The following is a 13,296-nucleotide window of genomic DNA, read 5'->3' on the forward strand; positions in this document are numbered from 1 at the left end:
CACGGGGAAGAATTTCTTTCCTGTGTGGGTGACCAAGCACTGAACAGACAGCCCAGACAGGGTGTGGAGTCTCCCTTGCCGGAGATATTCCAGAGCTGTCTGGACACGATCCTGTGCCCTGTGCTCTGGGATGGCCCTGCTTGGAAAGGAAGGTGGGCCCGGATGACCCTCTGTGGTCCCTTCCAACCCGGACAATTCCATCATTCTGTGATTCCATGTGCCTGACAGCGCTGTCCAAAGGCTCCTTGAGCCCCGTCCGCCCTGCCCGGCGCGTAGCCAGCCGCACCGAGCTCCTCGGGCCGGGGGGAGCCCGGGACAGCCAGGGCAGCGCCCGCGGAACCTTGGTGCGGCGGAACCTTGGTGCTGCGGCGCGGGGCCCACGCGCGGCGGGGGCGGGCTGGGGCGGACCGCGCGGAGCCGGGGCGGGAGCTGAGGCGGGACTGGGGCCGGGATCGGGATCGGGATCTGAGCCGGGATCGGGAGCGGGATCTGAGCCGGGAGCGGGATCGGGATCTGAGCCAGGAGCGGCCCCGCGGGCCCGGCCAGGCCGACATGTACGCGGGGCTGCAGGAGCTGGGAGTGGCCAACGGCGAGGATCTCAAGGAGACCCTCACGAACTGCACGGAGCCGCTGAAGGCCATCGAGCAGTTCCAGGTGCGTTAGAGGCCGTGCTGAGCGGGGACCGAGAGCACGGCACGGCCCCCAGTGCTGTCTGGGCTTTTCCTGGCTTTATTTGCTATCCCGAGTGCCGCTGTCAGTTGCCTCTGGCTGTGTTGCAGACGGAGAACGGGGTGCTGCTGCCCTCGCTGCAGTATGCCCTGCCCTTCCTGGACCTGCACGGCACCCCCCGGCTCGAGTTCCACCAGTCCGTGTTCGATGAGCTGCGGGAGAAGCTGCTGGAGAGAGTGTCTGCCATCGCTTTGGAGGGGAAGGTCGAGGAGAGGTTTGTCGGCAGTGTCCTTGGTTCCTTGGAGTGAGCTGGGAGTTCTGTGTGAAAGTGCCGTGCAGGGGTGACTTCTCTAAAGGTTCCTCAAGGCTCCAGTGGCTTTCAGGTGGCCACTTTGTTCCTTTACTGCTGCATGGTACCTAGTGTGGTGTTTTTCCATGATTTCAGATACAAGAAGCTGGAAGATCTCCTAGAGAAGAGCTTTTCCCTGGTCAAGATGCCCTCGATACAGCCCGTGGTCATGTGTGTCATGAAGCACTTGCCCAAGGTGGGAGCACTGCACTGCTTGGCCTGGTGTGATGTGGTGTGGCACTGGTGTGTCACTGGTGTGACATCTCTGGTGTGCCTCTGGCAGGTGGGCTCTGCTCCCTCTGCACCTTCTGCACGTGTGTTGTTCATTGTCAGGGACTGACTGAGGATTCAGTACATTCTTGTGTCTGCTAATAGCTCAGTGGACTAATTCAAAAAACATTTCTCATTTTCATAATCAGACAAGACTATTTCCCTATTTCCTTCAATCCATGCAGCTTCCTAAAAAGCCAAGTTTGCTGATAGGTGAATTTTTCCACAGCTGTTTGACAAATCTCTGACAAGTGGAAGGTAAGACTTGAAGAGTGCAATTAAAAGTAGGCAGGAGGTAGAATCAGATCTGTGAAACAAAAATCTCTAGGAGTGTCCTTGCTAAAAGCATCATGTTGCACTCAAGGTAATGGACTCAAAACGCTGCTGGAACTTCAGTAAATTACTGAGTTTGGATATCACCTCAAATCTCAGCACTGGAAATTTAAAGTAGATCTTTTTTTCTTCCTTGAAAGAATTAATGGTTTGTGATTTGGTTGTTGAAGTCTCTTAGGGCTGCTCTACTGCTACACCAGGTGGGTGAATGCCCAGGCTGCCTGAGGTGGGGATCAGGGCATGGAGAGGATTGTCCTGCTCTGCTCTGTGCTGGGGCAGCCTCACCTTGAGTCCGGGGGCTGCTTGGGCACAAGATAAAAAAACATCCAAAGCTGTTGGAAAATGCTAAAAGGATGGGGAAGGGTCTGGAGGGGCCTGTGAGGAGCAGCTGAGGGCTCTGGGGTTGTTCAGCTGGAGCAGAGTGAGGGCAGAGCTCCCTGGGGCTGCAGCTCCTCCCGAGGGGCAGCTCCCATCTCTGCTCTGGGCCAGGGACAGGAGCCAGGGCACGGCTGGGGCTGGGCCAGGGCAGCTCAGGCTGAGCTCAGGGCAAGGTTCTTCCCCCAGAGGGTGCTGGCACTGCCCAGGCTCCCCAGGGAATGGGCACGGCCCCGAGGCTGCCAGAGCTCCAGGAGCCTTTGGGCAGCGCTGCCAGGGATGCCCAGGCTGGGGCTGCTGGGGGGGCTGGGCAGGGACAGGGGCTGGATTTGATGATCCTTGGGGTCCCTCCCAGCTGAGGAGGGTCTGTGATTCCATGGTTTGGATGGTTACATGGGCAGGCAGGCAGGTGAGGTGCTGCTCACTGTGTAACTGCTCTGGGGATTGCAGGTCCCTGAGAAGAAGCTGAAGCTGGTGATGGCTGATAAGGACCTGTACAAGGCCTGTGCTGTGGAGGTGAAGAGACAGATCTGGCAGGACAACCAGGCTCTCTTTGGGGATGAGGTGTCACCCCTGCTGAAGCAATACATCCTGGAGAAGGAGAACATTCTCTTCAGCAATGATATTTCCTTCTTGCAAAATTTCTTCAGTCCATCTCCCAAAACAAGACGTCAAGGAGAGGTAAGGACAAGGAAACCCTCACAGTGTGTGTGAGGGGAATTTATCAGCTTTCAATCAACCATCACATAACCTGGGCTGGTTTCTTCTGCCCACTTTCACTGCTGAAGTTGTTTAGCTGGACAAACTCTTTGCAAGGAACACCAGGCCATTTTCTTCTACACATCTTGATGAAAACGAGCAGGAATTATTTTAGTTGTTGTGTAATAAATGATGAATGTTCTAAGCTGTTTATGCACTTCAAAAAAAGAAAGGGCAGATTTTTTTCTCTGTTGGTCAGTCTGGTTTTAATTCACTTCAGCTGTTCTTAAGGCTGAGCATCTCTTACCACATCAGTTTGAGTATGCTGATATGTTAAATTTGCTTTCTTGGGAACTTTTTTAGTCGACATAGCTTAACTGAAGTTGCCTTTATTTTTTTTAAGGATGTAGAAAGTTGTAGTTAATTGGCATCCAGAAAAGTTGAATTAAATTAAGGCAGTATAGAGCTTTAATTTCAGAGAGGGCAGCACATCTGTTACATGAGGGGTTGTTTTAGGCCTGTTTTGCTTTCAGAATCATTTGGTGTAGGTGCCCTGGTGCAATTTACTCCAGGTTTGCACTGCAGAGCAGGACACTCAGCACCACACCTCCACTAGGTCACTCCCCTGAGGGGATGGGGGGAGAATCAGAAGGGTAGAAAAAAGAAACTAGTGGTTGAGACAAAACCAGGTTGTGGTTGTTGAAGATTTGGTGAATGTCTCAAACAAATGCTCTTGGAAAACTTGGGGTAAACAATTCCTCTTCAGGACCTCATATCCCTGCAGATGTTTCAATCTTGGTAAATCACCTTAGATAATGAATTTACATTTGTGTGTGTGTAGAATGAGAGCACCTCGTGGTGCTGAGCCCACGTTTCCCCCTGAGCTCAGGTGGTGCAGAAGCTGACGCAGATGATCGGGAAGAACGTGAAGCTCTATGACATGGTGCTGCAGTTCCTCAGGACGCTGTTCCTGCGCACCAGGAACGTCCACTACTGCACGCTCAGGGCAGAGCTCCTCATGTCCCTGCACGACCTGGAGATCAGTGAGATCTGCACTGTTGATCCCTGCCACAAGGTACCAGTCGTGTGGGGCACATGGGGGTATTTGTGGAGAATTTGCTGGAAAAAGCCCTGAGAAGATGAGTCCTTTCTGTAAAGAGAGTTCAGACCTTGGACCTAAATGTCATCTTATATTCCTCAGACCTTTGGGTGAAAACATCATCTTGGTTAACTAATAAGGCCTCAGATTTGGCCTTATCATAAAGCAGAGCACTAGGGCTCAGGAGCTCAGTCCTGGGCAGGGACCGGGTGCCCAAAGCTCGCTCGCTCATGCCAAGGCCGCAGGGCTGCCATCCAGCAAGCATGGTGATTATCAGCTCTACAGTGACTGCAAGCTCTCAGGATTTCAGCTTTGCTTGCTAGGCAGTGGTGCCCTGGGCTGGAGGCTGCAGCAGATGGAGAGAGAGGAGAAGAAGAAGGCGCAGGCTGTTCCACGGAGATGGCTTTATTTGGGGAGGTCCGTGAAGGGTCTCTGCTCTTCTTCTTTCTCCCCTAATGGGGTACAGTATGCTTCTTTTATAGGGTTGGAAAGGATCCAAGCTTGACCAATGGGTAAGGGGTTAACATGACATTGCCTTATAGGGTTACAGAGGTAGGTTAAGGGGTGGAGGACAGGAAAACAGGAATTTTCTTTGGCTGTTTCAGCATTCCTATTGTTCATATCCTCCATGGTGCTTTTCCTAAATCTATGGGGTTTACTACAGTTAACCAGCAGTTTGCTTTCATTTCATAGTCCATGCATCATTCAAATTTAGGGTACTTTGGCAGTGTTAAAAGCAATGTCTAATCTGACATCTATTCTATGTGGATGCTGCAAAAATAATAAAAAACATCAGCTGGCCCCAGGTTCTTACTCCAGGCTTCCCTCCCAGTTGTAGATTTGCTCTGTCTGTCAGTAAACTGTGTGTGTAACAGTAAATACTTTGAATATTAAATGAAAACAGGAAACATGAATGAAAACATGAAAATGAAAGCATGAAACTATTCAAATATTGGGAAGTGACAGATGTGGTAATGTCACAGCAGGATCTTGTTACTGGCCCCTTGTTTGTGGTAGCATCACTCTGACCTGGAACAAGGCCTTTTCTCTGAGGTAGTTGTTAAGTTTTACATGTATTCTGCTTAAAAAATAGTTCAGTAATACAGCTCTAAAGAAGGAGCACCTCCACTGTCAATATTCCTTTATTTAGAGAGTGGGAGTGCTATTGCAATGGCCAAAATAAACCACATTTTTTGTTTCTAAGTAATGCTGCTTCTTTCTCAGTCTCCTGCTTGTGTAAATCTACAGGTGTGCAGGGCACTGGTGGATTTAATAAATGCCTGCTCCTTAATTGCCAGGGAATGCCTTCCCTGGAAGTGGAGAAAGTGACCCCAGGTTAACTTCCCTGGGCATTCCTAACGTGCTTTTGGGGTGTTTGTCACGAGTGTGGTGCTGTGCCTAGGTGCCCTAATGAAGCATCTCAACTGCAGATATTTTGAGGTCATTCTGAGCCTGTTTTCTCTGACATCATGTGTTCTGTTGCTGGTTGAATGAGTTCATAAAGCTCCCTCCATTTGCTGGCAGTTCACCTGGTGCCTCGATGCCTGCATTCGGGAGAAGTTCGTGGACAACAAGAGAGCTCGGGAATTGCAAGGATTCCTGGATGGGGTGAAGAAAGGACAAGAACAAGTGTTGGGGTAAGGCACTTGGGCTGTTCATTGGGAAAGTGACACTGGCTTCCTGGCACTCACAGCATCTGACAGCTCTTCATTCTTCCCTAAAGCCAGCAAACCTCCACAGCCCCTCTGTGCAGTCACATCCCAAACATCCCTCAGTGTGCTGGGGCACAGCCAAGCACATCCTGGTGGCAGAGCTTGCACTGCTTCACTTGCCACCCTTGAATCTCCCCTGTGGCCTCATAACAAAATTCATTAGCCTTTCTTAAGGAGTCAGAATAACTTATTATGAATGACTTCTCTGGCTTTAAACCCAGAGAAAATGGGCTGGTGATGTTTGTCAGTTGAAGTACCTCATTAGCTTCAAATGACAACCCTGCTGTGATCTGGTACACTTACATTTCTGCAAGGTTGCCCTCACAGTATTTTATTTAGCTGGTACTTTCAGATTTTGTCCATTGGTATTTTAAACTATTTAAGAATTCACTTTTACTTGTTGTTTTTCAAAAGCCTCTGAGACCTTTCTGTCCTCAGCACGCTGGAGATGCCTAAAACCTGCCACTCAAAGAGCTGGGGCCACCAGAGCTCCACTGTCTGTGGGCTGTCTCCCAGCTGACCTTCAGCTGGCTGTGGGGGATTTTGTGCTTGATCTCAGTGCAGAAGACTTTCTGCAGTTGTTATTTGTGCTCTTTCACATCAAAACCACCATGAATGTTATTTCTTTACAAGGCAGGACAAGGTTCACCAGGTGCACACAGCTGGGTTTGGACCTGTACAATGGGGTTGTTGGTTGTGTATGACAAGTGTTTGGTTTTTACTTCTTCTCAGGGACTTGTCAATGATCCTGTGTGATCCCTTTGCCATTAACACCTTAGCCTTGAGCACCATAAGGCACCTGCAAGACCTGGTTGGGCAGGACACCTTACCCAGGGTAAGCGTTGCAGCTTGTGTAGCTAACCTGGGCTGTGCTCTGGGCTGACTGACAGCCCTCAGGGAAGGACTGGCACCATCCAACTCTCATTAAGTTCTCAAATGTGGCAATTGGAACAAGGGAAGCATGACTCCTGTCCATTTGCAGCACCTGCTGCAGAGCTCTGCAGGAGCTCTTTGGACATGGTGGGCATTTTGGAACTTTCCAAACTGACCATGAATTCTTTGCATGGCTCATTCTGGCTGGCAGCTGTGCAAATACAGAATAATGTGTAGAATCTGTGCCTCCCTGCTTTGTCCCTCCATCAGTTTGTCTGACAGCAGCACCTTCCTCCTGCCACGCTGAATGCCATGGGTTTGTTTGCACAGCTCTGGTCTGGTGCCTGAGATAAAACACAGCTCCTGCAAGTGCAGTCTGCAGGAGGTGCTGAAGGGTTAAAGAAGGGTGACAGGTGTCTGAGCAATGGGAGCCACTTGCTGTTTTATCCCTGAGTTGTTAAATGTTCTTGCATGGAGCAACTTCCTTGTAACAGTTTAAGACTGAAAGTCGTTTGGGTTTCAGGACACAAACAATCCATTCTTACACACCCTTTCTCCTCCTTTCTTCTGCTGAGATGACTTGGGTTATCCTCTCACACATTATATTCCAGTGCACTAATTGGGCTGGACACATTTTAAAAAGATGTGCTCAAACTTCCTGGTGCATTATAAATTTACAAACCCTCCCCAAACCCTGAGGTGTGGCAGTTATTTGATGCCCATTTGAGGATCAGTTTTCAATTAACTTGAACTGAATGCCTTTAGCAGTCTTGGACAAAGCTGCTAATCCAGAACAGCTTTGAATATAAACCACTTCTTCCAAATAAATATCTCATGTGAAGATCAAAATAGCTGTTTCTCTTCTTCCCTTAAAATTGGAGGAAAGCCCGGATCTGCTGCTGCTCCTTAGGATGCTGTCTCTGGGACAGGGGGCCTGGGACATGATTGACAGCCAAGTCTTCAAGGAACCAAAAATGGTGAGCCCTTTTGATGTTAAGAATTTAACACAAGTAATCAAATTTAGACTTGTTTATTATTTTATTGCATTTCTGATTAAACATTTGTTCTCCAAATGTCTCATCAAAGCTTTCTTGGGGAAAAACAGTGGTCACAGTGCAGCTGATCTGGACATGCTGAGAGCTTCCATTACCTACCTTTTTATTTCCATGGGTGCCTGGTCCTTACTGTTGTAAAATCAGCCTGTACCTCTGTTAAATACTCCACTGGTTGCTCGTTGCTCTCTCATTTTTCCTGGAGTCTTGCACACAACTGATGTGTTTGTAGAACATGTCTTGTACGAGGAAAGCAGGATTTCCAGGACTGGTCTCAAACTCTGGTAGCAGTTCAGAAGCTTTTCATTGACAAGAAGAATGTTTTTTCCCTCCCAGCTCTCTGTTACAGCAGTTTAATGTAATGCCACGTTGAGCTGTAATCTTTCCATGCTTTGGAAATCCTTTCCCAGTGTTACAGGAATCCTGGTGTAGCTCAGCTGAGGGCAGGAGGGCCAACCCTGGTGTTGCACAGCAGGGCTGTTCCTCAGGAGGAATTTGCTGTTTCTGTTCTGAGCTATAAAGCAGTAAATGTTTTATAAACATCCAGGGGCACATTTGAAGTCTCTAAAATGCATCCACTCCTGGCTGCTTGGATGTTTAAATTCACCCAGGGAGGGTGTGCATAACACTGGGACTGTAGCAGCGAGAGGGACCAGTAATTCTGAAGGTAGTGCTGTCACTTGTGCTCTCTCATGAACCTATAAGGGAAAATGCTCAGTTTCTTTCCAAAGGGAGTCTCTGAATCAGTCTTTAAAATCTGATTTATTTGTGGTTGTGTTACCACAAATAAGCCTGGGCCATGCTGGGAGTCAGTGATTGTTGACATCAGCAGTTTGATGTCATCCTGAACACATCCCATGCCTGAGCAGTGCTGGGAAGGGCCTCTCAGAAGAAATGGAACACGATTGTCCAAAGAAAGGGTTTGAGCAGGAGTGTTCCTATAGTGAGATGAAGCAGAGTTTTCCTAATTACCATGGAACATGTTGAAGTGAATTATTCAGGAATTTTGACTGGAACTGGATGTCTGTAAGCTGGTTTTCCTCACAGTAGGATGAGGCTCCTCACACTGCCTTGCTTTTGTCACAGCACTTCAGGACCATCAGGTGGCATGAAGTAACTGATGATGGCTTTGTTCTCTTCCCTTTGTCCTTCCCTCCCTCGCAGGAAGCCGAGCTGATCACCAGGTTCCTGCCGCTGCTGATGTCCTTTGTGGTGGATGACCACACCTTCACAGTGGATCAGAAGCTGCCCTCGGAGGAGAAGGGACCAATCCCCTACCCCAGCGCCATTCCCGAGGCTTTCACCAAGTACGTGCCTGGCCCACCCCCTGCAGGGTCTGGCACCAAGGCAGCAGGGAGCCAGCCAGACCCGGCAGGGGAAAACTGCCTGTGCTAAAGGCAGGGCTTCCTGGGATGAGATTCAGTGCTAATTCATCGAGTTTGAACCTTCCCTTTAACAAACCAGCTTTCCCTTGTGCTCCCTCAAATAAAATTTATCTACATGAAGGACTATTTCCTATAATGGACCATTCTGTCATTGAATATGAGAGTATTTGGTGTTTCTGTTCAGCTTCCCAGGCAGTGGATGCTGAGTTTGGGGTGATATTTGGGTACAGCTGGGTGAGTGCTCATGTTGAAGAGCACTATTGGAAATCATAAAGTTTTGGCATTTTTGACACCCACACTCTCTCTGTTGATAACCTGTCACTCCAGGGACATCAGAAAGATAATTAAAACCTCTGTGTGCTCTGCTGTGTTCAGATCTTCCACTGATTTCTAGCACAACTCTTGTCTGTGTGCCAGAATCTGGGATACTGGGTCCTGGTAATTGTGCTCTCCTCTGTCATAGTGTTATGTTTGACTTTTGGGAGACTAAAACATTGGATTTTGTATAATTTTTGAGTATTTGAGCTTCTTCTAAAGCCCATTTTGATCAGCACTTTAATCAGGAATACATTATAAATGTTGACAGTTCAACACAGCTGTTTGCTGACTGTTCAGTTTTTCTGGAGTGTGGTAGTGAACACAGGGATGATTCATCTGCTCACTCACTGAGTAGCTGCTCTTCAGTGGGTTTGAGATTAGCCACAGCTGTACCTGCTTGATAACCATCCCAAAAGTACTTTAAACCTCTTAAAAATTAGAAAAATACTGCTTGATTGATGAATAAACTTTGCTTGTGCCATAACAGGTTCCTGCAGGAGAACAGAATAGCTTGTGAGATTGGGCTCTATTACATCCTTCACATCACCAAACAGAGGAACAAGAATGCTTTTCTGAGGCTCCTGCCAGCACTTGGTAAGTTTTTGTCTCATCTTCTGTTTGCTTTGTATTGGACACCCAGAGGCCACTAAACCTGGAGTGACAGGGATGTCACACCAGGGACATGATGTTCTTCTGCCTTTGGTTCTTCTGTGACTTAATTGTGAGTCCTTGCAGGAGTGTTTGGGTTCTGCTGATGTGAGAGTTTAGGGGCAGTGCTGAGGTCAGTGGTTCCTTACATCAAGGCCTCCATTAACAATGAGATCATTTGAGAATGAATCTGAAGATAACAGAGCAGGTGCCCCAATTCTGCTGCTGCCCACAGTGACTGCAGGTGGCCAGAAGTTGCTGGGACCTGGCTTTGTGTGGTGGAAAAACTGGTAACAAAATAAGACTGAACACAGCCTTAATTTTTTCACCAGTATTATCTTGTTCACTGACTCCTCTGGGATGAATTGCAGGAGGGCTCTGGAGCAATCTGCTCCTAATCTTGTATGTCTGGAGGATCAAAGCCACCTGCCTGGGCTGCCTGTTACCAAAGGAAATGAGAAAAAAAAATGGCTGAAAGGAAGTAGGCTTACATTAGATACTGGGAAGAAATTCTTTCCTCTGAGAATTTCTGGTGAGGCCCTGGCACAGGGTGCCCAGAGCAGCTGGGGCTGCCCCTGGATCCCTGGCAGTGCCCAAGGCCAGGCTGGACAGGGCTGGGAGCACCTGGGACAGTGGGAGGTGTCCCTGACAATGCCTGGGGGTAGCACTGGATGGGTTTTAAGGTCCTTTCCAACCTAAACCATTCCATGATGAAACCTCACTGCAGGATTTTCAGCATGAACAGGAGCTGTGTGGACAGGTGTTGGCACATCCTTGTCACTCTGTGTCTCTTTCCATGTTTTGTAGTTGAGACATTCAGTGACTTGGCCTTCAGTGACATTTTCCTGCACCTGCTCACTGGTAACCTCACCCTGCTCAGTGATGAGTTTGCACTTGAGGAGTTCTGCACCAGTCTCTTTGATGGCTTCTTCCTCACTGCCTGCTCCAGGTAAAGCAGATTTTTTCTCACTGGAGAGAGGGAGTTTACAGAATGCCTGACAGAGCTTTTACTGCTCTGAGCAATAGTTTAGTAGTTCATCAAATTCTTCTTCACAGGCAGCAGAAATATCAGCCTGATGCTGTTTTCCTTTAAGGAAAGGTGCATGTTTTGGGATGAAGTTTTTATCAGCCAGATGGATATGTCTTGACTGTGAATTATTATCTAAACTGCTATTCACTATCCCTAAGGTGGAGTTGCAAAGGAGAATATCCTTCAGGCTTTGCAGTAATTCTGGCTATGCAGAGTTAACTTCAGCTCTTTGCAGTATCAGCAGTGTGCAAAAATCTGTTGTTACCTCTGGTCACTCCCTCTGGTTTAGCTGGTGGCCTGCAGGCATGTTCAGCCTCCAGAAAGCTTCCCTAAAAGTGGCTGAAATTCCTGCTGGAGCATAGCAGCATCTGCTGCTCCCTCCACACTCTCTGTGCTTAAAATCTCCCCCTCCCTCCTCATGGCTGTGCAGGTAATCCACTCCTGTTGAACAATTCCTTGAATCCTTGAAGGTCTAAGGCAGTGATAGTGCTTACACTAAGTTAGCCCCTTCCAGAAGCTGCAATTTTCAGGGGTTTTGGGATAATTATAATGAAGTCTGTGGTGGGTTGAATTATTCTGTTGCTCTGTCTTCCTTGTTCTCAAGATGTTTGTTTGTCTTGGTTACTGTGCTTTCAAATGGCTCTTGCAGGAAGGAGAACGTGCACAGACATGTGCTCAGGCTGCTGCTGCATCTGCATCACAAAGTGGCCCCAGCCAAACTGGAGTCTCTGCAGAAAGCTTTGGAGCCCACCAAGCAGGTAGGAAGGGAAGCAGGAGAAGGGGAATTCTGATTGCAAGTGAAAGCAGCTGCCTTGCCAGACACTGTTTAATGGAACACCAGCTCTGCTTTCCAAGGCTACCAAGCTGTGGCCTAATTAATTACATGGTGGCTTCCTCCTCCTGTGTTGGTTTGTGTTAAACACACAGGGTGAAGCACACTTGGTGCCCTGGCTAGAATGGAGTGTGACTGTCCTGTTTCCCTGTCCCTGATTCTCATCCTGCAGAGTGGGGAAGCTGTGAAGGAGCTTTACAACCAGCTCAGTGAGAAACTGGAGCTGCACAAGCCCAGCCCAGCTGAAGTGACTGAGACTCCCTCCATGGAGCTGCCCCTGCCCACCGTGCCCACCCCAGCCTCACGCTGAGCTGGGCTGCAGGGCAGGCCTGAGGGGAGAGGAGCTGAGCCTCTGCTGCCTTCTGGGTGTCTGTGCCCACGTGGTGGAGACAAAAACAAAGCCACTGAAGCTCCTTCAGGATTTGCTGCAGGTCACCCAACTCACTGACTCTGGCTGGTTAGAAAACTGTATGCAGTGCATTGCAAGGTTTACTTTTCTTAAAGATAGCTGAGTGTCTTCTTGTAGATCCACTTGAAATCTGACTGTACATTTTTAAAAGAAAAAAAGAAAATGCATATTTTTAAGCTTAGCATCCTGTGTTTTTAACCTCTGCTCAGTGAGTGTGGAGCCCTGTGTGGCTGAGCAGGTGGTGTGGGCTCTTGGGGCTGAACATGGCTTCCTTTGGCCTTGGTCTGCCCCTTGGGGGTCTCTGGACAAGATGCTCAAGAGGAGGAAGACTCAGAGGAGATGAGCTCCACTGAAACCAGTTCCTGTTTGAGGTTCCAGCTCGTGTGGCACATGGTGAGATGTGCTGCACTCTGAGAGGTGTCCAGTGCTGCCACCAACCTGGGCAGCAGTCAACAGCCCATTCTCAGATGGGCTTCCACAAAGAGAGCCAGAAATTGAACCAGTCTCTCCCCTTTCCTCCCAACTTTTCTCCAAAGGAGAAGCTTGAGGTGAGTCCTGGAGCCAGTTACAAAGAGCAAGGCTGGGATATTCCTCAGTGACAGTAGGGCTTGAGTGTAGGTGCAGTGAGATTCAGTTTGTGAAAAAACAGAATCATAGAAGTTTCCTGGGTTGGAAGGGACCTTTCACATCACCCAGTGCCACCCCTGCCATGGCAGGGACACCTCCCACTGTCCCAGGTGCTCCCAGCCCTGCCCAGCCTGGCCTTGGGCACTGCCAGGGATCCAGGGGCAGCCCCAGCTGCTCTGGGCACCCTGTGCCAGGGCCTGCCCACCCTCAGAATGAACAATTCCTTCCCCATATCCCATCTAACCCTGCCCTCTGGCACTGGGAAGCCATTCCCTGGGTCCTGGCACTCCAGGCCCTTGTAAAGAGTCTCTCCACCTTCCTTGAAGGCTCCCTGCAGGCCCTGGAAGGTTGCAGTTGGGTCACCCAGAGCTTCCCTCCTCCAGGCTGGCAGGCCTGTCCTTCAAGGCTCACTTGTGTCACTGTTTCTGTTCCACTTCTGCTTTTGTTTCTGCCTCAGCTGGAGTGTGCAGGGACCTGTTCAGTGCCCAACCACCCTCTGAGGAAAGAACCTTGTCCTGATACCCAACCTAAACCCTCCTTCCTTCTTTCTCCCCCATCAGCTCTTGTTTCCTGGGACTCGAGCTCTGAGTGCCAAGTCATGCTCAGGAGACTCCTC

The 13,296-nt window shown here is 49.1% G+C and overlaps 1 protein-coding gene across 1 annotated transcript; it reads left to right on the plus strand.

The window, feature by feature from the left end:
- Window positions 1-439: 439 nt before the first annotated feature.
- NELFB (negative elongation factor complex member B) lies at window positions 440-12,234 on the plus strand. The gene is made up of 13 exons (XM_066562768.1): window positions 440-654; window positions 780-943; window positions 1,115-1,214; window positions 2,447-2,677; window positions 3,585-3,770; window positions 5,319-5,431; window positions 6,239-6,341; window positions 7,261-7,356; window positions 8,596-8,738; window positions 9,622-9,728; window positions 10,590-10,731; window positions 11,462-11,570; window positions 11,817-12,234. The coding sequence occupies exons 1-13, from the start codon at window positions 553-555 to the stop codon at window positions 11,952-11,954; spliced, it is 1,734 nt and encodes a 577-aa protein (XP_066418865.1). The 5' UTR covers window positions 440-552; the 3' UTR covers window positions 11,955-12,234.
- Window positions 12,235-13,296: the final 1,062 nt, after the last annotated feature.

Source organism: Molothrus aeneus, chromosome 19, assembly GCF_037042795.1.
Source record: "Molothrus aeneus isolate 106 chromosome 19, BPBGC_Maene_1.0, whole genome shotgun sequence".
Classification (NCBI taxonomy): Eukaryota; Metazoa; Chordata; class Aves; order Passeriformes; family Icteridae; genus Molothrus; species Molothrus aeneus.